The following is a 27,997-nucleotide window of genomic DNA, read 5'->3' as shown; positions in this document are numbered from 1 at the left end:
AAAGCCGTTGATAGCCGCGCCATCTGCCATCGAAGAATGAAACACCTGAGCTGCGGCTAGCGGAATTGAAAGGGAGAGGGAGAAGACAGGGAGCGAGATGAAAGGGGGACCTATAGAAAGATAGGACAGGGGTAGGATGACGCTGTACACTATATTCAAAAATACGTGGGTTGTTTTTTTCGGTGCGGAAAACGGTTCTTCGCCAACGTTCAAGCTCATTATATCGGACATCAGCAGGTCCCCTTGGACATCTAATCTGATCACAAACTGCGTTCATAGAAAGGATTATTCCGTAAGGTCCGCGAATCTATAGAGTCTCGCAGGCTTTCGTTTGACGCCACTGCGGCATTCGCCGTCCCAGTCGTCCATTTCGACGTCGTAAATGGCCCAGAAACCGGCTTTGTCTGTCGCATGCGCGTCTTTCAGGTCCTTGAATGCACGCTGAACCTGCAATGATTGGCATAGGTTGCAGTCACACAATTTAGCGCTATTGCGAGCCCCCTTCTCCTCATCCTGCTGTTTAGAGGAGTGTTTATTGGGTGGCAAACATTGAATAAACTTTCATCCTAGCGTGTGTTTGCTGAGTCACTTTGCTGAGTCAATAACGCCCTCTAGTGAATGAATCTGCCTGTTTTTTTTTTTTTTGTTTTTTTAAGAACGCTGAAGAACGATTGCGGCAAAGTGATGCTCTGGTCCACATTCCGTCTGCATCGCAGCACAGAAAAAGGCCACAGTCGCACGTTACACTAAAGGTACGATATTAGATGATTTTAGGATACCGTGTACCGTGTTACCGTTGCCGTTAGCGGAGTACCGGCAGCCCGCCCACTGCCAGTGCTCACGCGCTCATTGGTCCGCGCGCATCTACCGGGTACCTCACGCCATCTGGCACCATCAAAGCGATTTGCGCATGAGCACTGATGAACCACGGGCTCCCGGTACTCTACTAATGGTAACGGTAGCCCGGTACACGGTATACTATAGTGTCTATTGGTTATCATGCCGCAGCACGGTAACGTTAACTTGTAGGCTGAGCACCCTGTAGTAGTGGGTGTCGAGCCGTGTTAGCCAAGCACTCGCCAGCTGGCACAAAGTAAGCATGGAATAAAGTAAAACCATTACCATCTCGCGTTTCAACAAACAAATGGGATGAGCAACGAAGCAGTTCATCATATTGCGCGCAGCGAATGCATAGGCCATCATCCGGCCGCGTTGTGAATTCAAATTTGGCGCGTATGCGTCAATACGCGCTTGTCGCGCCGCCTACGGCATTCAGAGCAAGTGCTCGGCGCTTCTCCAAAACCGAATAAAATCGATAAGTTGCAGGGCGCATATTATAGTTTACGGCGCAGTCCATAGGCAGCGCTAACGTGTTATCCTGCAGTGGAAAGCAGCGGGGCTGATTTATTCAAAGCATTGAAGTTTATGGACAGTGAAGGAAAGGTAGATTTTAAGCGGGTAGAAGTAACCAAGCGAAGGTTATCTGATTGGTGGCTAAAATCAAGACAAGAGTAAAATTTCACAAGTCATGGCTAGGTGGTTTTAACCAACGTAACGTTGGTTTGAACCGCCGCCCGATTTAAAGGGGTCAGCCGTATCCATCCACCCATCCATCCGGCAGCTGGCCACTGGTCACAGCCAGATTTTGACAAGGCGTTTCCTTTGCTCCGGGTTTCCTCTGACAGTGCCCGTGGCGTCATCTATCGTTGATTCAGACCAACTACTGTAAGAGGGGACAAGGCACGGCTGGAACCGAGAAATGCTCGCACATAAAGCCTGCAACAAAACCGCGCATACACTTCACGCACCTTGAAATATATGGATTCTGGCGTCTCATACCAGCGCCACAAGGATTTCCGAGCATCGTAGTCGTAGGCGACGCCTGTTTTTCTGCCTCCATCGCCAGGAGTTAGATTCGTACGACACACCTGCGAGAGGACGAGACAATAAACAGCGAAAACGTCCGTTATAAAGACAAACCGTCGGGAAGCAACATTTCTTTTTCTCTCGCGAAGAGGAGTCGGTACTACTTGGCGTCTGCAGATGAAACCTGCATTTTGCTAGCTCCAAGTTACAGCTGGCTTCACACATGTGCACGAGCTGAGTTGTGGCCGAAGTTAAACCCACACTGCGCTTTAAATTAATTCCTCATCGCCCATCTTTTGAATTCTAACACAAAAAAAAAAGATGCATTTCTCTGCGTATTGAGTTTCTAACACATTTGGGCCTAGCAGTGGAGGAAATCCTTCGGTAAGAGACTAGCAAAATAAATACTAAATGCTGTCTGCACCACTAAATATTCGTTATTTGTTGTTCATGAACGTTTACTGCTTCTAGCAAATGAATTTTCCGGTTTTTATATTCTGCAAATTGGGCGGACTTCGTTCGGTGTTTATTTCAGGACGGAATTGCAGTTTTACGCCGGTATTAGTTGAATTGAGATCAGTTTTTATTTCTTAAAGAACCCCCCCACCCTTTAAAGTGAGTGTTACATAAGGAGTGGGATTGCAGCTGAATGTGGGAAAACAAAACGGCGATGATTACTCCCCATTGACGAATCACATATTTTTCGCTGATATATGTAAAGTTCTGTGCGTTCAAAAGTCACGGGTAGTTTATTTTCGCGTGTTTGCTAGCAACAGCGATTTTTGTATCAGGAATTAACGAACAAATGGTAGTGCTTGCAGCAGTGGCTGCAATATGAAATACTGTCAAAGAAAAAAATTAACAGCTTGGAAATTAAGTGATCGGGCAAAAAGACGCAAACCTAAATAGAAGAAACTATGTAAATAGAAGGTGGAAACAAAATAAACCAAGCGAAGCTACAATGCTTGTTTTTGTTTCTTTCATGGGGGTTTTAACGCCCCGAAGCGATTCAAGCTAGGAGGAACGCCGTAGTGAAGGGCTCTGGAAATTACGACCACCTGGGGTTCTTCAACGTGCACTGACATCGCACAGTACATGGGCCTCCAGCATTTCGCCTCCATCAAAATTCGACCGCCTTGGCCGGGATCGAGCCCGCGTCTTTCGCGTCAGCAGCCGAGCGCCATAACCAATCAGCCACCGGCGATGGCCGAAACTACAATGCACAGATAAGGAACAGATATACGCTTGCCTCGCTTTTTCAAGTGAAACCAGACATTTTTTGTCTCATCGCCTTCGTATTGGAATAACTTTATCGGATAAAAGCAAGCAAGTGATAAAAGCAAGCATATTTGTTGTAGGCGACGCACTTCTCGTTCCTTCAGTCGCGGAACGAACTGTGAAGCAGAAAACGCTTCATAAGAACGAAGTTGTGGATTCGAAAGAATTAAAAAGTGAACGCAGCAGGAAGCCAGGAGGAGCCAGAAGGCCTCCGATCCCGCAGTTCAGACGAGGACGACCGCGATGGAAGTGCCGTTGAATGGTCACGGAAGCCAGAACAAGGCTTTTTTTTTTTTTGCCGCTCTTGTTCACGGTCTTCAGTTGACGATGGCTTGTTACGGTTACAAACTTTGTCAGGGTCCTTCAAGCCGTAAGAAAACTCCTTAACCAAGTAACGGTTCTGACAAGGTGATGGCTGTGTGGGGAGAAAGAAGGCGCTAGCTGAACTAGCAGACGAAGCTTGACGAGGGGGTGGAGCCCTCTCGGTCTGTACCTGGCGTCTCTCTAACACAGCGTAGGAAGGCCTCAAAAGTATACAACTGCACTGCTTGTCTGACCGATCCCGTTGTCGCATTGCGCTGGCTTTAGCACTTCTTTAATCCTTTCTTGTGGCCGCGATTGTAATCCAACATTATTAATCTTTTCTAGCAAATTAGCGGAGAGAAGTCCCAGTCCCTCTTTTGTCTCCAGAGCAACCTCCGGTGCACCCGCTTAAAAAAATGTATCTTGTATACCTATACTCCGTCTCATATATAGCAGGCAACGCTGCGAAAGCTAGCGGACCTGTTCGCGCAGGCCAAGTCCACGCCCGAAAAGTAGTTCTGCATAAAATCAAAGTGAGCACAGACATATTTCGTTTTGACAATTCAAAAGTACCATGACTGGCAGCCTTCTGCACTTCATTTCACATCTTGCCACATTTTCGTCCTGCGGCTCATAGAGACTTATTGGAGATGTAAGAATGACATGTGGTGGTGTCATACGCGGCTGGTATGGCGAATCACTCCGACCCCATCCGTGCCAAAAAGTAGAGCAGAGACAGAGAAAATTATAGCCAGAGGGCCCCAACACAGAGCTTCACAGCTTCGCCCATTATTTCAATGCTACCACTTCGTTTTCACCCACTCACTCACCAAGGCTTCGAGAGCAACGAATGATACGCGGCGCAGTAATATGGTTTGGCGGGCGCACTACTTCCCTATAGCCTTGGCTGCGTTGTCTGCTAGGTATGAAACGGAGTATGGGGAACCTGCGCTGCCAAGGTGGCACTGCAATTGTTCCATTCAATGTCTCAAAACTGCTTTTGTCAGCCGCTTGGACCGCTGCAAACGCGAGAACACATTCTGCGCGATTAGAAATCCGCATTTGGCTGACAGCATTCATTGCCTAGCTTCTCTCGGCGTAGCCCAGACAGTTGACGCACGGCACGTGCGCCTTCGACAGAGCGTGGAGGCTCACGCCAATAAGCGCCTGAAGGTGGCGCGGAAAAGTACTACCCAAAACTGCTTGCTCTTCTCGCTAGGTAGTGTATATTGGCGCTGCAATCGGCACCGCAAACTTCAGCGTAAGTTCCCCATACGAGCCTCCCGTCTGCCGCCCACCGGCTCCAGAAACAGCGCAGGCCACCCACACCCACCCTCCGGAAGAGCGCAGTCACTTGCAGCAGCGGAACGAAAAAGCAACGACAAATCAAATTCAATGGGAAGGCGATCAGCGTAAAAGCGAAATGTGCAACCAGTTCTGCTAACGCACATTTGTCGCCCAAGAACGTGTGATCGCCTCAGCATTTTTCATTTTTATCTTTCCCAGTGCCCTGTATGTTTTCTACTTATCTACAGAGAATACCATCCGCTAAGACTGAAAGATAAAATATGTCATAGATACCATACTTCAGCAGAAATTACCTCCGTTATAACTGCCTCTCTCTCTTTTTTGTCACATGCTTAGACCGGAGACGATATGCATGGTGTAAAACCAGTGCTTGCGAAAGACTTTTGCTATTGCTGAGGGCGATTTTTCAAGGTCTGCAGACAACTGTCCCTGCAGGCTGTTAGCTACCCGCTACCCGGCGAACCTGCTTAAATCTGAGATCGGGAGCGAGGCATCATTTGAGAAAGGTTGGTAGGAACTACAGCTCGTTCTTTGTTTCTTGCAGGGCGTGAGACGTTTGCATAGCGCCCACTACGCCTTGTTGCAGGCCGACGAAAGCAATGCCCGAACTGCATGAAGTTAGATCTCCGAATGCAGAAGCCCCTGTCGAGACAACCACTCAACCTGTGAAAATGCAAGCCGAAGGAGCCGCTTGCCAAGAAGGCCAGCTTGCGAACGACAGCAAACCGAGTGCGAAGAACGCTGACAAGCAACCTCCCGTTGCCAAAGGCGCCGCAAGAGAAGACGAAGGCGACGCCCCCAAGAAGGCGACCGTTAGGCACCGCCAGCAACCTCATAATCATATGCGGAGGCCGGCCGGCTACAGTCCCGGTCAGTCCTCAAGGCTGGCGGTAGCCAGACCGTTGAACAGCGGCGCAACCAGGAGGCGCTCCGGGGACCACGGGTTCTCGGTGTTCTTCGAACACTGCAAACGTTTGCTCGCGGCAGCTTCGTACCGAGGTTCGACCAAGAATCCCCTGGACGCCCTGGGGGTAGTATTCCTTCCTTTCCTGGCTGCCAGGTTCCCACTGGAGCGGTACTTCCTGAGGCGCCAGACGTCGTCCCGCGTCGGAGCCAGCTCTAGGCCTACGAACGCTCGCAAGCCAAAGGCAATCGACAACCAGGCGGCTGCGTCGGACGCTGTCCTACTGGGCGTCGACAAGGACACCCGCAAGGCGCACTGCACCACCGTCAAGACTGGTGCGGGAAATCAAGGAGCGGGCGGTGTCCAAGAGCCTCGCGCCTTCGTCGCTAAGGTCGGCGACGCCGCCCCCAACAAAAGCCCACAGGCCAGGCAGGGAGGCAAGCTGGCGGAACTGGCCGTCCCAGCACCGCCTACGCCTCAAGCCGCTGACATGCTCCAGCGCTTCGTAGGCCTCCTGGGACCTACATTTGTCCCTGAAGGAAGGGCCTGCCCGCCGGAGGCGCAGCACTGCCCACGGTTTGGTCGCGGTTTCCTGGCCATTCGGCACAGCGCGTTCGTGTACCAGAATGAAGAGTGGAAGCCGCGGGGAAACACCCTGTACCTCCCGCTGACCACCGACGTGATGATCAACGTGCTGCGCGTCGAGCAGCTCAGCTTCGAGAGCGGCCAGTTCTTCCTGGCCGACGGCAAGGGCCACTACATCGGCGCTAAGAGCGGTCATGCCATCCACTTCTGGAGGTACGACCAAGTCACCAAGAAGCTCTCCGTAACCCAGTCTGTCGTCTTTCTTGATGAGCAGGACTACATTGGTGTCTTGCAGCAGCTGGAAAGCATCTAAGACGTGAAGTGCGCTTTATCTACTCGGACGTCGTTGGTGCACTGCCACCGAGAGTGTTTCTAGATCGCGTGTGCTTTTCTATGGATAAGTGGACTTTCTTAAGAGCCTGCTGCTATCTCAGCGCACGCCTCAGACAGCACACTTCTTTTAGTCGGTTACCTCACGAGGACATCGGATAATGAATGTGCAGGCATCATAATGCGCATCAGGCAGCGCATATTTCGCACCACTGAAAATGTGATCGGAAAGTGAAAAACGGTATTTCAGTGAATTTTATTTCTTGTACTCTTTTTAGCAAACATTAAACTACGATTTAACATTAAACGGAGTTGTTTCCAGTGTTTTGTATTTCCTTCCCAGGATATGTTAGCAGCAGCAAGCTTCCAATCTTGCCTGAGCTATTATGTAAATTTTAAACTTCACACACAAAAGCTGCAGCTGTATCGTTGTAGTTGTGCTGTAATGGACGGCTACGGATTAACTTTCACCCGCCACCGCGGTGGTTACGGTGGCTCAGTAGTTATGGCGCTCGGCTGTGACCCGAAAGACGCGAGTTCGATCCCTGCCGCGGCGGTCGCGTTTCGATGGAGGACAAATGCTGGAGGCCCGCGTACTGCGCGTGCGTGATGTCAGTGCACGTTAAAGATCCCCAGATGGTCGAAATAATCCAGGGCCCTCCACTACGGCGTCCCTCATAGCCCGAGTGGCTTTGGGACGTATAACCCTATTAAAAAAAATTACCTCCTCGTGTTACCTGGTGAACAGTGAACTGTCACTACAGGGACTAGTCTTCATTTATACTCGCCGCAGTGAGTTCGCTGCGGTCAAAAATCAAACTGTCTACAAGCTTTCGCTCTAGAAATAAAGCCATTGCCGCTGATAATGGTTATTTTGTTAAGCAATCAGCTCTGCCGTATACTGTCAGTTTATTGTACTTGCGTTTCCTGCTCCGGCTTGGAGCCCATGAAAAAAATCGGAAGCTGCAGGGATATCCTTTGATTGCGTGAAAAGCATACCTTTGTCGGGAAATCTGGACGTTGCGCATATGTGACACCCAAGTCGAAGATTACCCTACAGTTACGAAACAGCTTGCGCATCGCGCCCGAGCTTTCGCCTTCAGTCGCGGCCATGCGAAAGCCGAAAAGCTGCTCCTGTGCAGTCTGCAATGCTGATAAAAAACAAAAAGCCGTCCTGATCGTCTGACCTCTGCGTAAGGCACCATCTTTCGGGAGTCGCAGGTAATGTTGTGCAGAGTCGGCGTAAACTGGGCGCTGTGCGCTGACACCGCGTACTTCCAGACTCCGAGCGTCGTCGACATGAACAAGCGAGCCTTGGCGTCCTTGATATTCACGATGACGTCGACAGCCTCTTCCTGGAAGACGTGAAAATGAAACGTACAGCGCCGATATAAACCTCACACATACCTTCAAATTACACATATAAACTTGACGCCTTCACACATACACATACATGACGTCAGTTTTTACGAAACAAAGTTTTTGCGTCTAACGTGAAATGCCAGATTCATTCCGTCATCTATAGATTCAGAAGTCACTCATCGAAATTGTTGGTTGTTTAGCAGCGAGAGTAAAGCATCGCAGTAAATCGTCTTGCAGAATACAATTTGCCTTGCATTTTGTACGTGTGGCAGCTGATACTGAAAGTACATTGTGATATATGCATAGCGCAAAAAGCGATTAGCATGATACGGAGTGAATTTCGCAAGATAGGCAAAATGCGTGACGCCAGCACTCTGATCAGCACGTTGCAAAAAGGAGGGCTTAGAATGGTGAAGCAGAAAGCGTTGTCTGCCAGCGCCACTTTGCTATGTCAGAATATTTGGGCACGGCTGGTAAACGCGATGGCGAACAAGGCGATCTCTCCTTCGATCCGGCCGTGACTTGGGGTATACCTCCATCCTTAGTACCAAGGTTCTTTAACCTAGACTACTCTGAAAAGACCCAGGTAACTGTCGCGGCCCACCTTTAGGAGCTAGCAGATGCATGCGTCGCCTGTGGTCAGTTTATTCAGCAGGTGACGATACCGCGCAAAATATCATCACCCAAGGGAGTGAGACTACTTGCAGAATAAGTCTTTTTAAAAGCATACACTAATCAGATCGACAAAAAAAATAAACTTAAGAACACAAGAGCGAAAAACTGCCGCCAAGAGCTTTGTTGTGTTTCTTTTCTATGTGCTTTCTTTGTCGCCGCTGGCACGCGGCATTATTACTTTGTTTGCTATGCATAACGTGACCAGATTATCCTGGCACGATCATGATCCCAAAAAACAGCATCTACAATGTACATGATTGTTATCGGTGTTGTGGGCGCCTTATTCAGAAAGTTCTGTGTCACTCTTAAAGAGAGCGCGGCCAACAGCTGCGATCATTTCGATCTTCGATGACTTAAATTTTTCAAATCTAAGCATTTGCCCCCCCCCCCCCCGCCCTTTTCGGGCATTGAGATCGTGAAAAAAAGGAGTGCTCGTATAGAAATAAATAAATACGGTAGCATGTACCTAGGTCCAGTGAAATGCGTTAGAAAAGCACCGGTGCTGCTTCGAGATGCCGGTCAATCCGGTCACCAGCCCCGAGTAATAACCCACTGCTAGCTTATTACTACTGACTTACTATTACCTATTACTAGCAATATCTTGTTTAGTCACGGCTGGACTGGATGCTGCGGCGCGCGCTGGCGCCTTACCAAGGCCGTACCAGTCCGGCAGTGGTTTTGTACATGTTTAGACCTGTAGTTTACAGGCGATGTTATTAGTTCGAGGCATGCATTACTATACGAGTTCCTACTCAAGCCACAAAAATCTGCATGGGCTGAATGTTTTCTTTCTACGCTGCGCTGAAGCAAGAACAGGGGGGAAACTTGAGCTCCACCTTAAGGGTATATATGACCCGATTGCGTACATATGCGCAAATGGTAATTATCTACTTAAAATTCATAGATCCCGGGGAGTCCTTATACCACTCCTGGCGCAGTGGAGCAGTTAAGCGATGCGCCACTGCCCGGACAGGTGGCTGTTTCAAACACAGCCACAGGTGGGACTCGTGAGACCCAGATTGCTCTTCCCGAGCTACATCTCGCGACCAATACTTAGTTTAGTTGGCACCTACCACGGTGGGCAGTTTGCTCACAATGCGATGAGCAGGTAGTGATAACGTCACAAGGTCATGTCACCTGGGTGGCCCCACTAGGTTGCTTCTCTGGGGATTCTGTTCCGCCGAACGGGACCGTTAACGCTATCGTGTTTTCAGCATGCGAGAATGCGGTTCACATGCGCTCACGTCATATGGCTGTGCTACAGGCTGCGGCGGTAGCAGCAGCGGTGACCGGGAGTAACCCTTATTCGTTTGTCGTTGTGAAGTGCTCCCCACTGCCTTCGCTTCCCATATCTTCCACAAGTGAAGGAGAAAATACGAAGCTCTGATAAGGCACGTCGAAGCAATACCGGATTCTTAAAGACGCACTTGGTTTCACATTAGAGGTTTCCTTTTTTTTCTCAACTTCACTCATTTTCCCGAGACAACAAAAGAAAAAGACATAAACCTACCGGAGCGTATTACAGCGCGTTCGCTAAGAAGCCGGCAAGAGTGAGTCATCTGTTCTGGCACACCAGGCCACAAAGGTGGGGCCATGAGAACTGGCGGATAAAGACGCCAGAAAGAAGTCGCCAGCATCATCAGCAAGAGCGGCGAAATCTTTTAGTAGTACGTGACAGATCTTTCTTTGTGAAGTGCTAACGCCTGACCACGACGGAATGGACAGATCAGCTCACGATGGATATCAGGTTCTTGTTGCCCAGCTGGTCAGCGTTCCACGCAGACGCAGCTGTGACCAGGCACTGGCGCAGGCCCTCGGTCTCCTGCAGGAAGTCCTGGTCGGCCGGGACGTGGCTGACCACCACCAAAAGATCCACATGCCTGCCCGATTGGAAAGAGAGACACACTGAAGCCAGTTCACATATAGAAAATCGGCACGGTTCCTGGCTGGCGGGAGAGCACAAGCGGAATGTGTTGAATATTCATTCAAAACAACCCACTAAAGTAAAAATAAATGAAGTCTCTATCAACAGTCGGAGGTCGCTGCACGCATTGCCGCGGCAGCCGGAGGACTGCGTCCACTGGAACTCATGTGGAGCCCCTGGAGCTATATTACTCTAAACAGAAAGGATTAAAATTGGAGTAAGCTATTCTATATCGCACTCCCTTTTATAAGAGTGCGCTAGGGGACAGCTTACCCCCTTTTTACTCCCGTATAGGCGTATTCGTGTTAAGTGGTACAGAGCTATAGCTGAGACAACCGGTTCTTTTTCCTGCTCTATAGAACCTCAGAACGGCTGGAGTGCACAAATTACTGCCAAACGGCGTGGTTACTGTACTGGTAAAGTGCGCAGCGGACTTCGTGGTTTTGAAACGGTCAGGGCGTGTGTGCCCGGCAATAAGCGAAAACACACCGACGAGCAACTTTTCGCGCGACCATCAGTACCCCGCAGTCAGATACAACTCAAGAACGAAGTGGCAAATGCCCCTTAAATGAGGCCCTCCAGTCAATGGCGTCGACCGATTCTTATGACGTAAGGCTAATTCCCGTCGACCTGCTAGCGTGACATCGGAGAGGGTGGCGGATAAAAGGAGATTAAGCACAGCTTAATAGTATTAGTCATGGTGTCATGAAAATCAGTCAAAGCCATTTGGCTAGAGGGCCTCCTTTGAGGGTCATCTACTTCTTCGGATTTGAGTTGTACCCGACTATAGGTACTTTGACGCGGTAGTGTTGCGATATATTTTAAAAGAGAGTTATAGCATAGTGCGATCCGAAGATCCGCTACCATGAACCGCTTCCGCGAGGCGCCACTGTGCGTGCGCGGAATGGTGCCACGATTGCGCCAGATGGCGCCACGTTCCTGTCAGCTGCGAGCGCGCCTGTCGCGTCGGGACCAATCAGCGCGTACGTAGTGGTGCTCCGCGGAAGTGGTTCACAGTAGCGGATTGCGCATCACGCTATGCTATAACTCTCTAATAAGGCATGATACGCGGAGTTTAACGTTCCGAAGCTGCACGCGGTCTAAGCGGGACGCAGTAATGGAATGCTCCGGATTAACTTATACTCCGTGGGATTATTCAGCGTGCACTTTGATCGCACAGCACAAGGGTGGCTTTGCGCTTCGCCTCCATCGAAATGCACCGACGCGGCCGGGATTCCATGCCGCGACCTAGGACTCGACAGCCAAACATTACAGACAAACCACTTCGGCGGGTACATGCTCTAAAGAAAAAAAAAACGTTTGCGCATACTGTACCATCTGGGGCAAAAGTAAAAGACCCCGCCTCCAAGTTTCGGTCCGTGCCACTTTGCCTGAGGGTGCCACCAGATAGTTGTCAAGACCAGCGCAGCCAGCCCGTTTCGACATCAGAAGTTATTTGTCAGATGGCGCCCCTATGCAGAGTGACACAGGTTGGAACTTGGAACGGGGGGGTCTGTTACTTCTGCCCACGATTTTACATAATTTTGAACAATACTGACTCGACGACGTTCCTGGACAGTTCGAGAATGGCCTTGCGAGTTTTGTGCCCGCGGCCCGAGCTCACCACGGCCAGGCCGAGGAAAGACAGCAGCGGAGGACGCACCATCTTGCGGAAATTCTGCGTAGCATGAAAACTGACGATGAAGTGACGACCACGGGAATCAGATGCCAGGACCGTGCTGCGCGAATGGCAGCCAACGCTGTCGGAGCTACACTACACTCAGATCAGCCGCACTGTGTAGCGAAATCACGGGATAGTTGTACGGCTTTGTGCGTAGGTGATAGCAGCACATTATACAGTGGTGAACTGAGCCAACAGGACTAATTAAAAGCAAAATGAAGGCGATGCAAACGCAGAGCAGACCACCGTGTTTTTGTGGCCTTCTGTTTGACCTGTGTATATTTTGCAGCAGTATAATAACGCCATGAAACCTTACCAACTTAGTCCAGCTATCTACGTTCCAGAGCGTCACAGCAGCACCGACGGAGATGGACCGCAGCGACCCACTACTATTTCCTCTTTAACTTTCCGAAGTAAGGTCCCTGAAACGCTCTACAAACTTTACCGCATTCAATAACACCTGTCACGTCTCCTGGAGCAGCTTCCCACAAACCGCTTGGCGGCTTCTCGACGCAGCCAAGCGCGCATCACCGCCAAGCCTACTAAATGATGTCTGCACAGACACAGGTAGAAAGATAGACTTTTAGAGAAAAAAAATACTTTTTTGCGACGTTTTTATGAGCGGATATTATCCAGTCAAGCACGTACAGTGATGGGCAAAAGTTTGCGGGATGCGGATTTGCGGGGAAAAAAGCTATTTGTTTCCTCGCCGGTCAGCCAGCTGGCATTTTGCCACAGGACGGAGCATACTTGTCCCCTTGTCCTTCAATGCTTTTTGTATAACTCCATGGCTTGATCGTATAGAAATAAATTTTAGTGCGAAAGCACTTATACGCTCACCAACACCGACCAAGAATCTTGTCACCGTACGTACGTAGGGTCTAGTACCGTCGCCTAGCAACCCGAGTTACTACCCTAGCTTACCTTAGTGACTCGGGTAAGATCGGTTTAGTAAGAAGCAGTTTCGCGCTAGCTGCAAGAGAGGTTGCTCGCGAAGAGCATGCACGGGTCGCACAATCACTATACCGGTGGCCGTGCCTCCTGCCAGAGCAGTGGCGCATCTCTTAACCGCTGCGCCACTGTGAAGTGGTATGAGGACTCGCCGCCATCTATGAATGTTAAGTTGAGGATGGTCAATTTTGCATGTATGGGCATTATTAACCCCCTAAAGATATCACTTCATAACCTCACGGAGGAGCTTAACTGCCCCCTCCAACTGAAGAATGAACATCTGCGTTCGCACGTATACTCGCTTTAACTACGTTATATCCATACCATTTTTTTTCCACGAACCCACATCCAGTAAAGTTTTGTCTGTGGCTGTACAGGCTAGACCAGTAGCAATTCTTCCTATACTTTGTGAAGTGCTTATTTCTCCTCTACTTGCTGCCTCTCCCTCTCTCTGTTCCTCTCTCGAGAACCCTGCAGTTGTCGCAAGGTGTACCGCACCTCACTGAGCAACGCCAAGTGCGTCCCGCTGTCGGGCGCGTAGCGGATGGTATGGTAGTAGAGGGCGCAACCGAAGCCGGCGACTCCCCGTCTCGCGTACGCCTCCAAGACGCTAGAGTTGGCGTCGCGCTCCTCCTTCGAGGCCATCTCGTCCCACGCGTGCTTGGCGATGGAGAGCAGTGGCACGCTTCTCTGGAACTTGCCGATGTCGCGCATGAAGGCGTCGAAGGAATCCCCTGCAGTTGCACGGGGAAAGAGGTGCACACGTGTACGCAGTGTTCGCAGAATAATGGACCTGCATAAATGCAGTAGGTACAGCACATAATAAAATAAAATGGGCATCATCATCATCAACCCGACTGCGCTCACTGCAGAGCAAAGGCCTCTTCCATGTCTCTTCAATTGACCCTGTCCATTGCCAGCTGCGGCCATAGTATCGCCGCAAATTTTTTTATCTCGTAAGGCAGAAACTTGGGCTGGTTGGATATTGTTTGAACTCATATTTTCTAGCGCTTGGTGAACACAAGGGACAAGAACACAAATACACAGGACGTACGCTAGTCGTAAGTCCTGTGTATTCGTGTTCTTGTCCCTTGTGTTCACCAAGCGCTAGAAAATATGAGTTCTTTATCTCATCCGCCCACCCCTGCTACGCCTGCCTTCTCTCTGAATCAACTCCGTTACATTTATGCACCATCGGTTACCTTGCCTTAGCATTGCATGCCCTGGCCAAGCCCATTTCTTCCTCTTGATTTCGACAAGGATGTCATTAACCCTCGTTTGTGCTTTCACCTACTCTGCCCGCTTCAGGTGGTTCTTGGCAATAAACATTTTTTTAGTATTTGAATAACATAAAAAATAGTTAGCCATAACCTTACCACAAAAAAAAAATATCTCAACAAGCTGCGTATGTCGGCGTCCGGCCCAACTTTTTCCAGCATCGCTGAGGCATCTCTAAAACTGACACACAGTCTATCGCCGAAATTCTTGCACAACTGACAGTGTTCGTTCATCAATGTCTGGGGCCCTGACGAGTCTAATCATGAGTTTTTCAGCTAAAAACACCATTTTTAAACCCTTAAGGGTGCAAAAATGGTTGCCGCGTTCAGAGGGGCAAGCTGCTTTGTGCGGTATCTACCATAACTAGATCTAACACCGCCAAAGAGCCTGTATCACCTTACTTGCCATAAATGGTTCACTTCCTCACCTGTTTTCTGTAATAAATATGACCTGAGTGTGGTGATAATAATAACTATCTCTTTTTATGGCGCCCGGGCAATTAAGGCCAAAGAGCGCCTGCCACGTGGTTGAACGGTGAAGTCACGCCTCTGAGAATGCAGAATAAAAGTGAGACTAAAAGTTTGCTAATACCAGTGCGCAGTATATAGAGCCCATTCTAAAAATAGTATCTCCGACATCTGCAACGTTATTCACAAGTGTATGACGGTGCAAGGCTTCTTCGAAGATGCCTCTCGACATGGCAGCTTTTCCTGGATCGGCCGGGTGCCTGTTAAGAGAACGGCACCAGGCCACGGGTACTTACCGCTATTCAGGGAAGTAAACTTCGCCGTATACTTCACTGGACTGACGCTGTCGAAAACGATGTACTTGCAGACGCCGTCATCAGGAAGAACGATCTCATTCTTGCGTCCACCCGAGAACACACAGAACAGCCCTGTGATTTCAGAGAAATAAATCAGCAGGGAATTGAATAAGCATTGGTAACTTTGTGACTATTGTTTGTACTAAAAAAATAGACATGAAAAACGTTTGCTTAGGTGCGTGTGCATCTCCCAAAGGCTAGTACAAAGTGACCAACAAAAGCATGAAATAACGACACCATGTTCGGCAGCCAACGTCAAAAAATAGCCGTTGTAAACTGTATTCTATCTGTCAGTCTATGCCTTTAACAGCGCTGGTTGTGTACGGCGCTTTCTCCGACATTACCGGGTCCTACCGCATAATGTCGAAACCGAAAACGTCCAATGTTAACCTGCTGTCAGTAAGAACGGATGCCGCGAGAAAAAAAATAAAAGAAGACACACGCGCGCACTCTAACAACTGATTGCTTTCCAGGCTGCTAAGGCAGGTTTCTTATATTTAGGGCGCGGCGTGATGTCAAGAAAGTATAAAGAACGCAGAAAATGTGTGAAGATTAAATTACGTACAACGGCGAGTTGAGCGAGTTGGTACATACTTGAAAAAATAAAAAGCAGCGCAGCAACAGGGACAAGAAAGAAGACGGGACAAGCGCTTGTCCCGTCTTCTTCTTTCTTGTCCCTGTTCCTGCGCTGTTTTTGTTCAATTAAATTAGAACTTCCTTGGTCCTAAAATCCTGCAAGGACTGGGCCAAATATACAGACTTCCGTCAACCCGTGAGACTTCTATCAGGCATTGTGTGCGTGAGGTATGGCACTAGTATTCCACGAGCCTCTTCGACTAGGAATAAAAGGTGAAACGTCTGCGGTGTTTCCATGTCTCCTTTAACAACAGCAAAAAAAAAAAACTTCAGGGGAAACTTAAGGGTATGACACGATAGCGTTAATGGGTCATCTTAATGCCAGCCGAAAGGCACAACACAGCTAGCAGAAAAGAACACGAAACAAGACAGGATTAAACTGAAATTTCAATGAAGGGAAGAGGCAAAATGAAACTAGCACAAAAATGCACGGGCACATGACCCAAATCAGGGAAATGGCGGATAATGCACGACAACCAATGGGCAGACCGGCAGGTGTCTGAATGTGCGCCTGAATAAGCATTTGGTGGGGAAGGCGACCTCTAATCTGGAACTGAACTGCCAATCTCGAGACTGTAAATCGGAGGGCGACCCGACAGTTTGCACGTCCGATTTCTGTGACACTTCAGTGGTGTATGGAAGTGACAAACAGATAAGCAAGGAGATAGCTGAGGCGTACTATATCGCTAAGGTCAAGGACGCGTCTGTGGCAAACGAGTCTGTCAATTTTCCCCGGAAGAAATTTTCTGTTTAGATGGTGTACTTCCACAGCGTTGATTGTCCTGTACTTGAAGAGGAGCCTTAAATTTCAACAAGCGTATTGCTACGGCAGCAGGTGAAGGAGTAGTTCTCAATTTTTTCACTGATATATTTATTTTTCTGTGTATGTCCGCCAAGTGCCATTGCTCCCAAATACTGAAATGTTAGTTTTCTCATTTTAATTATGCAGTACTCATAATTATCCTTTGAAAACATTCCATTTTTATATTTATTTAATGCAGAAGCCAGTAAGGGTAAAGTTCTGTAAATTAACAGCTTTTTCCTGTTGTTTTCATTGTCTACGCATTACAGGGTTAAAAACGAAGCACACCTTGATTGGAGTATAAATGGTAGAGTCATCATCAATATGAAAAAAGAGAAATGAGGGAAATAAGTGGCGGAAGCCCATTACAGGCTTGAGCATTGAGGAAACCAGCACGTCGAACAAACGTGAAAGTCGATTCCAGTTGTTGCGTACTTTGCTCTTGGAGTTTCCGCCGAAGTAATAATAATAATTGGTTATAATAATAATTGGTTTTTGTGGGGAAAGGAAATGGCGCAGTATGTGTCTCATATATCATTGGACACCTGAACCGCGCCATAAGGTAAGGGGTAAAGGAGGGAGTGAAAGAAGAAAGGAAGAATAGGTGCCGTAATGGAGGGCTCCGGAATAATTTCGACCACCTGGGGGATATTTAGCGTGCACTGACATCGCACAGCACACGGGCGCCTTGGCGTTTTTCCTCCATAAAAACGCAGCCGCCGCGGTCGGGTTCGAACCCGGGAACTTCCGCCGAAGCACCAAAGCGACAGATGGAACTAATGGTGGAAAAAAAAGGGGAGATGAACTCACTGTCATTATGCCGCGTTAAATCAGCGGGCGCCGACGAGTCCTCCTGTCCGGCGCCGGTCGTCGCAGTCGCTGCTGCTGCCTTTGTGGTCGAAGTGCTCCTAACCCTCTTCTTCTTCGTCGGCTTTACTGGAGTGGTGCTCGCTGAAACGAGGATCACCGACATTTTTAGGAGAAACAAGGATGCCTCTAGTTTCCTAGCCTAAGTGTCGAACCTCTTTATAACGAAATAACGGATATAACGAAGGAATGACGATTCCCCTTGGAAGCTCGGTCAGAACGGGCTATAACAAAGCCACGGCTATAACGAAGTAAACGCTGGGCCTCTTCAACTTCGTTATAACAAGGTTCAACTCTATAAAGAAAGCAATGGTCATAACAAACATAACAAAAAAGCCTCCAATCAGTGGGGCTAAAAAAATTGCGAACCACTGCTCCGCAAATAAAAAAAAATTCAAAGCCGACGGCTCCACCAAGCGAACTCTACTGTAGAAGTGTGATAATGCTACCAAGCACGCTGGGTGTACTTACTTTTTTCGTAATTGTCGACGTTATCATCGAATTAAACTTCAAAATATCAACTAAAGAACTTTTGTAACAGAAGAAAATGTCGCGTTTGTTAAAAGCCTCCGCATGCTTTTTGCGCAGACGTCCTCTATTATTTGAATCATTCACAATCCTTTTAGTGAAACGAACTTTGTATGATATTTGTGAGTAAGAACACATTCTTCATTCCATAGCAGGAATTGACGTAAACATATGAATAATGGCATATTTGTCAGCTTTTGTGGGCTCATATTAAGCATACTCGTGTAAAGCGGGCTCAAATAAAGTGGGACTAGTAATGAGATTCACAAGCACGCGTATTGTGCGGCTTTGAAGCCACAGACTGGCAGCACGTCGACACGGCTCGACATTTCGTTATACACATACAGCGTCTCGAATTCAGGCCACATTCCAAGAGCATGCTTCACTGCGACGACCACTGCTTCGCGATTTCTAAACGAGGCAAATAAGGCTGATTAAACAATAACAAAATACCAGCCTCAGAAATTAGGCATAAAACCTTTTACTAGCACAAATCTATAACGTTGCTGTGATGTAGGACAATTTTCATTATTACATAAGTTCAGTGTGGACTCTGAACGCATCATTTTAATACTTTTCCCTTTACTGTGTACGTTTCTAATCAGTAAATTACTGTTTTTTAAGTACACAATACTGAGACTTGACTGTCTGCCTTGCACTAAACGCTTGCACGCCTGTTAACAAGAATAGAAAGCAGTTCAGCTGACTTTTTTTTTCCTTAAAAGAACTCGTTCAATGTGTCCACATAATATAAGTTAATCAGGCATTTTTTTAGCTTAGTTCACTGCTCGCATGCGAAGACGTGGGCAGCGAAAGACGCTACTGTGCCCGGCAGTGCTGCAATATTTTAATCCGGCTTTTAATGGGGAGTGCCCGCATTGTGGATGCGCGTTATCGGACGTGTACCACATGGTCTTGGCATCTAACCCTGCTAACCCTGCATACCCCCCCCCCCCTTTTCCCCTCACCTACCCGAGAGAGCTGCGAGGCTGCCCTGCTCGGCTGCTCTACGTTAGAGAGCCAAAGAGCCCTCGTCGATAGGGCCCGAGCTGCCGCTGAAGCCACAGGGGTCCCGGACTATAGGACCTCTCCTAGAATTTGTAAGAGGCTGGCCCTTAAGGCCAGTTCCCACTTTCTCCTGTAAATAGCCTAGAATAAATGTTTTCCACCACCACCACCACCACCACCACCACTGCCGCCCAAAAGTAGCTTCATAACAAACAAGAAGCAAAGTCATGCAATAAATTTTCTCACCGTCGGCAGATCTTTCCCCCGAGGTCGTCACCTCTACAGCTTCGCTGGTGCTACTCGTATCCGCACGCTTCGTCAATTTAGAGGTAGGCTGAGACGGCGGCGCCTTCGTTTCAGAGGCGTTGATGATAATTAGCTCGCGGTAGACCCCTTTTCATCAGGAGGAAGGAGATATAGGAAGAAAAGGAATACGTCATTTATCTAAGACATGAAAGGTAGCGATGCCGACCTAGTGCTTCGTGGCTCAGTGATCACGTGCACACTGAGAAAGCAAACGACGCTACCTAACTACAAAGATAGGAAAAAGATAACGGCATCGCAGAACAACAGGCGAATACTGAAAGCGTTTCTGAAAGTCCTTCGGTAATTTAGTATACATTTTGTGCCGTTTACAATGGTGTTCTTTTAGAAGACACAAAGAATACAATCCGATGTTCTATTATAGGAAAAACAGTGTCTCGAAGAGATGCCGTGGTGAGCCCACGAACTTCAGGCACACGCTCGAAGCCGACTAAAATGGACAAAATGTTGACTAACGAATCGCAACAAAAGGCATTCTTCGAGCATATGAAATTTGTGGCTCTTCACGGCAGTCTGAGAGCTAGCTTGGATGGTACACAAACGGCTTTGAAAGTATCTATTCTTCGCGTAAACATTAAAGAAAAAAAGTCAATCAAAGTGAACAGCATGCAGCATTGGACATTTGTAACATTGGCTCCAATTAGCTTTATTTCTCCCACAATTAAACTGCAAGGAGAAATATCGTTCGACATTAGCATTTTCATATGTTTTGTCCTGGCATAATCATGCGGATAATGTGCTAAACATTTGTGCTTAAGACTGGGTCATGCTGAAGGAAGTCAGCCCCATATGCTCAAATGTAAACCAGCAAGTCTAAGTAGACTTACCGTATTTATCTGTTGCAAAAAGAGAAAATGTATAAACAAGTATAAGTCAGTAGAGTAAGCCGGCCTTGAATCAAAGATATGCAGCAGTTTTTTTTCTTCCAGCCATCAGCAGCAGCAGCAGCAGCAGCAGCAGCAGCAGCAGCCAGGATAAACCAACTACGCGACAAAGTTAACCCAGTTAACTTCGTCCTGTTTCCGCCATGGCCAACCTATACTGTACAAATTTCTAAGCTTATTACCCATCAGCCTATCTACAACACTATACTATGTTTCCATTGCCTCTGTAAAGAGTATGTTGCTCAATGTTGATATCAATATAAGTTGTCAAAAGCAGAAACTACAAAAAAATGCTCTTAATTGACACACTGGAAACAGCTTGTTCTTAAGATTGTTTCAGCCCTGCCTAAAATTGCACTGCATAATAACTTTTCACAGGAGTAAAATATGGGGAACTGTTCCCACGAAAACTTTTCCTGGCTATGCATCTGTGCAACATCAAGGCGAAACAGCGCCCATCATTTTTTCCCCGTCCTTCCTGGACCGTATGTCTGCAATATCGTGTGAATTAATAAAAATAACGAAAAGCACAGCGGTGCCTGTTCGTAGTTCAATACATTATAATCGTTACTGATCACGTTCAGTGTTAGACAGCTCTGAGGCACCGTTGCGGTTACCAATCATCAGTTACAGTGATAGGCTCCTGGTCATATTTAAAAGCGCCGCCAATACGCAACACGTGGCGGGACCAAAGAAAATACCCGGCCGCGATTACTGTGCGGACTGAAACGCGCAGTTCCCGCAGTGTGGCTAAGATAAGCATAAGACAAGGTCACTGCGCAAGTTACGTTATTCAATGACTGCACCGACTTGCCTGTTCTCCCGTTGTTAAAGAAGAACAGCAGGAGGAAGCCAACAATCAGAATAACAAATGTCATGAAGATTAACCACAGCCACCGGGACCTGCGAAATACACATTATACAAAAGGAAAAAGCATTACCTGGTAACATGCAAATTAATATTAAGATTCCAGAACGTACACTAAACTATATAACGTCCATATATTATCTTCTTCAAAATAAAGTGGTTCAGCGCTTATGACAATACACTTCTCAGCACAAGGTCGCCCGTTCGATCCTGGGCTGCGGCGGCCGAATTTCGTTGCAGGCAAAATGCAAAATCCTTGGTCCACTCAGCCTACTTAAAAAGCCTGATGTGGATGAAAGTTTGTCCAGATCCTTTTACTATGTATGAGTTTAGGGTGCATAATTTATATTTAGTTACTTCTTTTTCCTGTAAAACTAGAAAGCTGAGCTAGAAAGTTGAAAGCTTGCTTCACCGCTGGCATTGTGTATGTGTGGCAAAGCCCACTTTCCAACTAAACATTCAAATTTCAGAATCGAACAGCGCGACAGACGAGGACAAGAAACGATAAGACAAGGGCTGAACACTAAACTGGGTATTATCGAGCGGGATTAAAAAAGATAGCGCTGCGGCAAGAAAAAAACAACAGCACAAAATACGCAAACAAGCAAGTAAATGATATCAGGATTCCACCTTTTGCGAAACCTGCTGACTACAGCCCTGTATGTATTGCGATTTTCCGCCAGATTCATTTTTTATCTTTAATACCTGTGTATGTACTAAATAAGAACAAAGAATTTCACTGTAATTCTTTCGTAGAAACGACACATGCATGAGCTTTTCATGATCCTGGTGCACAGAAATATACAACAGGCTTTGTCAATGGGTACGTAGGGTCAGAAAATCATCCTTACTATACGGATTAAAATTCGAAAAAATGTTTAAGCAATAAACAGAAGCTTATGGTCATGGTTTGATAAGTATAAGTAGGAGCTAGCGTAGCAGATAGTTTGCGAAAGAACAGCAAGAAAAAGAAAACAAAATAGCCTCAAGGCTGCTTCTACTTACTTCTCTTAAATGGCAAACGAGAAAAGAAGGAAAACAATAGAAAAGCATCATATTTGTAAAATGCACACACAAAATTGCAACAACGTTTCCTGTGAAGTTTAACAGGATAACGTGAAAAAATATCAGACTTGTTCAGCGGGCACATATCGGATATCTGTCGAAAGCTGACAGAGGCGACGGTGAGATGTTCACCTTCGCGCTAAGGAGACCCTTCGCACACCCTACCCCTTTTATTGTCTCATTTAATCTAAATGAAATAAAGATATTCCTATATGAGACATCACAGTTCAAAGAAACAAAACTCCAGCTTCAGCAATAATCGGGAAGCTAATCAGGAGTTTCTTGCCTACCTCATACCATTCCTTAAGTGCCAGCCTTTCCTGATACAGTTCTAATCACAAATACAGATTTTTTTTAAAGCTGGGCAGTGCGTCTCACCGGCGAAAAAGATGACAGCAAACAGACCTACAACTAAATAAACACTGGCTCTTCTCGTGGAATGTCCCAAATGCGCTCTAAGCACTTAGCATTTACAGGGCGTCCGAGAGGTTCACCCATGGAGGAAACCATTCGATGGAAATTAACGCATAAATAATAAGTATTATGGCTAATAAGATCCTATACGTAATTTAGAACGAGATCTCCCGCAGTAGTAGTCTATGAATTTTATACAGTTCATCATCACCATGTATACTCCGTCAACTCCTTCTTCCTTTGCTGTTTCTAGGGCCACGTGAATAACGTCTCTCTCTGTTCTTATCTGTCTACACCATCGAGGTACACGTGAATAACTTCATATCCCAACTTCCTCTTGTTGTCCCAGCCCCAGACGAAAACATAATGTTTTTTTTTTTTTTCAGGCTTGCCTGGCTAATATTGTATCCTACCGAGGCTGCAGCGGACGTCAAAAGAATGCTAAACCTGGCCGCATAAATGATTCGCCTTTATATGAGAACGGTACACCCGCTGTCAAAAGTTCACGAAAGGAAACAATGTCGAAAATTTTTAATTTCAAAGCACTCAACGGCAATGAAATTATTTTTTTCTTTAATATTTACTTTAATAACTCTTGACTGCGGGTGTATATCCACTGTATACTTGGGCTCCCATGCATATATTTGACTAAATTTGCCCCTTTGCAGCCTGATCGAGCGACCACAAGCGTTCTAGCCTGACGTTTTCGTCTGACAATCGGCGTCAATGTAGCACACAAAACGAAATCAGTTTCCACACGAGAACACTTGAGTCTACAGCCTTCACAAAGCACAGTCATAATGTCAGGAAGGGGACACGTGGTTCCGCTTACCGGGGTCGTCGTCCGAATAGTGGTGCCTTTTGTGGCGGGCCTTGCGTTGGTGGCACACGAAGGCTGGCGAGGAGCGGGGAATGAGCACGTCTGCACGCGCGTCGCGACAATTTGAATGGGTCTGTGTATCCAGTCTTCGCATATGTAACGGCGTCCTTAAACCAAACTGAGAGCCTTTTGTTCCCAGCAGTTACTCTTGCACTATGTACGCAGAGTCCTACGCTGAGCCACAGCGAACCAGCGACTTCAGTGCCGGCCCGAAGACATTAAGTAATGTCGTATGTCTTCTAGGTGAAGTCTGGCTATGAGACATCTGCGTCTGCACCAACGCTCATATCCTTAGGAGTAAGAAACGAGCATAAGAAATACACAATATGAATGTTGGACTGCACAGGCCTCCGTGTCTCCTGTAAATGCATGCGCGGTTACTTAGCTGGTTATGTTATGACTTGCTGACCTCTAAGCGAGAAGGGGGTGTTGGCGGCTGTCCGACAAGCAAAGCTGATGAGGCTTCCATTCTTTCATTCTTATATATGACGTCTACGACGTATACACATCTTCTCTCCCAACAAAATGCGACAGACGTACACACTTCATGCGCGATTACAGCAGCGAGAAAAAATTAATGAATGCATACCAACCTTCCATGACTGCCCAGCTGGCCGGCTCTTCAACTTCTTCTTGGTTCCCGCGCGTGTCTGAGATGGATGAAATAATGGTGGTGATGGTGGTGGCGTAAATGTACAGGCGGGATTAGCTTTACAGAGAGAGAGAAATAACATTTATTAGCACCCGTCAAAATGATTATGGGTATCCGAGGCGCCGCTCGGTCCCAGCCATGTCCTGCCCCTAAGCTGTCGACCGGGATCTCTTGGATCCCAGCAGCGGCAAGGGCGAGACGGATGACTTCTCGTTTTTCATTGTCGTCCTCGTTGTGAAGCAGTGCCTCCCAGGAATCATCCGTTCTGTCAAGTTGTCCAAAGCTCGGACATGTCCATATAAGAGGCCTGTAGACAACTGCTCCGCCTGAGTCATTGATTTAAGAGATTTCGTCCCTGCCACTGACCCATAAGGTCAGTGCCCTCTAAAAACTTCAGCAGTGATCGTGACACTAATCGTCGCTCAATTCGGGAGCCCTCAGGGCACACGATGCGTGAGACGTCATCCATGGAAATGTTCAGCCTCCTCGGGCTTTCCAGTAGCGTCACATGCTCTCGTGCTCTCCTGCTCCTTACCACACTTTCGGCACAGGGCTGCCTGAACTGTCACGGAAGTGTCAAAGTGCTGACGGTACAACAGAGCGCGCAGGGCTACAGCTCGCGCCTCAAAGAGCAGCACACTCCCACTGTCGTTGTCGTACAGCTTCTCCGGGTCTGGGGCGGTCTTGTGAGTGCTTTACAGGAGAAGAGTAGACTTCGAGCACATACATTGCCGCGAGCCACTGCAGGTCGTCTTCGCGTCCCGCACGCGCGTCTGCACTGCTTGGGACCACTTTTTTTCTCACCGGCCTCCTGCACTGGCTGCTCGAACAGGCCGAACTTGCAGCACAACGTGTGTAGGCGCGAGGTCCGCGTTGCCCCATGCCCTTGAGGCACAGGTATCGATTAACTCGGCAAGCCCACCTGTTGTCGTTCATACTCCGCAGGCGGCCTTCGAAGGCCAGTTTGTTGCATGCCTCGCGTGCTTCTAGCGAGGACCAGCCGAGTTCACCTTGTGTGGCTTCAACGGCCCCTCACCCATAACAGCCCAGAGCCACTCTGCCCGCTTCCTCAGGCCGCGTTTACGAGGATCGTGTTTTGGGCGATATGCAGAGCACGAAGTTTGCGAACGTTAAGGCAGGCACATGTACGGCTTTTCAGATTTCGCGGACTTGCATGTTCAATTGCAGCCCTATGGACAGCGGCGCCACAACACATTTCCGGCCTTCCGGCAGGCATGCCACAGGTGTTTGCCATGGTATAGTAACGCAGGTGCGGATCTGACGATGACACCAAGGTACTGATAATCGGTAGCCTGAGGTATGGCGTCACCTTTAGGTTGGGTCACCTTAGCACCGTCGTGTGGGTCCGAGACCTGCAGCACGGCGGACTTCTTGGCACCAGTCGGTCAACATAAGTGGCGGCCAGAGGACCAGTTGCTGGAGGGCGTCCACATTCTCTGCAGGTAGCGCCAAGTCGTCGGCATATGTCAGGCCTGGCAGGATCAAACCATTCGGTATTCCATCGTAGTTAGTGAACCGGGAAACCCAGGCCTGACTCGAGCAAGGTGCATTCAAGGCCTGCGACGTACATCGCATAGAGCAGTGGAGTGGGCAGACCTATTTGAAGCCTCTGTCCACGGACACGGGCTCTGAATGGGCGCCACTAAAGCAGGTGGCAACTGTGCACACTACGAATGGGACACCCAGGAGATTGCCACTAATCCAGAGGTGCTCGCTGCACGTACAAGGTATTTCATCCCAGCTGGTTGTGTCTTACTGCCATGGGAAGCCGACTCCACCACGCGCCTTTTCGGCAGTCGCCGCTTCGGCTGCGCCCAATCCGGTGCCAGTGGGGAGGGGCTGGTGCTGCCTCTATAGGCCGCGTAGGTGTCTCAGCAACAGTGAAGAGCGGACATGCTCGGCGACTAGGACCGCGTGCAGTTCCTCCCACTTGCTCTGCTTACTGGCACCTTGAATATTCAGGAACCCAACATTCACCTCAGGTTGCTTTGGGCAGCATGGGTGGCGGCGACAGCGATGAGACGGGCGCTAGTAATGGCGTTCTGTGCGCTGTCCGGCAACGTCTGCACCATCTGAAGGCGACGCCCCGTGTTACTACTGGCATCGCATAGCTCTGAGAGCTGCCCGCCCGGCCTGTAGCCTCTAATCACTTCACTGGGGCTCCTGTTGAGTCAAGAGGTGGAGAGCCATGTCGTCCACAAAGTGGTACAGGGTTTGGTTGATACTTTGCCTCTGCGGACCCGGTGGTTGCGCCGGAAACATCACAAGCGAGGGTGGGTCCTGCTGCTGCGGCGGCGCACTAAGGGGCTGTACTGATCCGAGTCATGGATTTGACCATAGCGAAGCCACCGAGAGACGATAGGTAGACGAGGGCTGCTGTAGCGGCTGGAGTTGAAGTTAGGTTTGGTTGGCCGCCTGTGCGTTGTTGCCCGGATCCGTGTGTGTTGTGTCTTCAGTGCATCGCTGTTGTCCTGACCGATGTGCAGACAGCGACAAGTACTGGGAGCTGCACTTGGCTTCTGTATCCTCCCCTGGAGCTGTAGTCGGGGGGCCCTGGTCTAAAAAAAAATGTCGGGTGGCCTGACTGATTTTTTCCAGCCACAAAGCGGGCACCTTCGAGTCTGTAATGCAGTCCATCCCTGTTCAGCATTCCACGACTCCACCCTTTGCCCGGGTCAACCGGTGGCGCCAACTTCTCCAGTTTTGGGGTAGACCAGACTACAAGTCTCTTCTGCCGGTCTATGCAGCCATCTGCCAGGGTTTGCGTGACAGTGTCTGGCTTCCGTCGGATTAGATCCGCCAAGCCGGCATGCAGGCCGTAACGGCGTTGGACATTCCGCGCATTGTGCTCATACTGGGTAGCGTATCGCAACGCGCTTTCCATTGTAGCCCCCGGGTTCGAACCCGACCGCGGCGGCTGCGTTTTTATGGAGGAAAAACGCTACGGCGCCCGTGTGCTGTGCGATGTCAGTGCACGTTAAAGATCCCCAGGTGGTCGAAATTATTCCGGAGCCCTCCACTACGGCACTTCATTCTTCCTTTCTTTCACCCCCTCCTTTATCCCTTCCCTTACGGCGCGGTTCAGGTGTCCAACGATATATGAGACAGATACTGCGCCATTTCCTTTCCCCAAAAACCAATTATTATTATTATTATTGTAGCCCTTTTGGTGTAAAGGGTCACCACAGCATTTGGGAAGCGGACAGCCTCTCGCATATGACACTCGAAATTTTGTACCCTCCCCCTCCTCCCCTGTATCCCTCAAGCGCCATATTGTTGCGAGGCTCAAAACTCAAGTCTCTAGCTAGTAGCCCAACAGACGCTGCACAGTGAGAGGTGGGAAGGGGGCAGCGCACCCCGCTTCTTTAATAGGTGCGTCAAAGGGCGCTGACATAAGTTCCCTCTGGCTACACCTTGGATTATGGGTCATTAGGTAGATTTAGCACACCGGATACGTATTCGCGTAGACGTACACCGGTTTACCGGACGCCGGCTGAGCACGCGCAGTGGCATCCCTGCCACGTGCAACTGGGCGCGCGTAGCCTGTGTCCGGTAAACCGGTGTACGTCTACGAATACGTCTCCGGTGCGCTAAATCTCTCTAATATCGTATTTGCCGGACAGCAGGATTGTTTCGCTTGTGTTTGAGTGTATAAGAAGGATATTCTAGTACCCTCTACTTGTGCGGCCGCGACGCGATGCGACCGCCATCTCGTTGCGCATCATGGTTGCCTGCATAGGCGCAGCGCGCAGTTGGATACAACTCAAGAAGGAAGCAGCA

General features: G+C 48.5%; 1 protein-coding gene across 1 annotated transcript; it reads right to left on the bottom strand.

Annotated features, from left to right (window-relative positions):
• On the bottom strand, window positions 1-27,942 carry LOC144097689 (uncharacterized). The gene is made up of 13 exons (XM_077630338.1): window positions 27,890-27,942; window positions 26,195-26,380; window positions 24,732-24,889; window positions 23,497-23,586; window positions 20,261-20,269; window positions 17,517-17,657; window positions 15,209-15,340; window positions 13,666-13,901; window positions 12,095-12,213; window positions 10,347-10,491; window positions 7,762-7,929; window positions 1,809-1,928; window positions 1-447 (listed from the first exon to the last, which is right to left on the bottom strand). Exons 1-13 carry the CDS (start codon window positions 27,940-27,942, stop codon window positions 286-288), a joined length of 1,719 nt encoding a protein of 572 aa, XP_077486464.1. The 3' UTR covers window positions 1-285.
• Between the last annotated feature and the right edge of the window lie 55 nt (window positions 27,943-27,997).

The sequence above is a fragment of the Amblyomma americanum genome, chromosome 7 (genome assembly GCF_052857255.1).
Source record: "Amblyomma americanum isolate KBUSLIRL-KWMA chromosome 7, ASM5285725v1, whole genome shotgun sequence".
Classification (NCBI taxonomy): Eukaryota; Metazoa; Arthropoda; class Arachnida; order Ixodida; family Ixodidae; genus Amblyomma; species Amblyomma americanum.
Note: the sequence above shows the minus strand (reverse complement) of the source record. Positions and strands in the feature narration are given on the sequence as shown.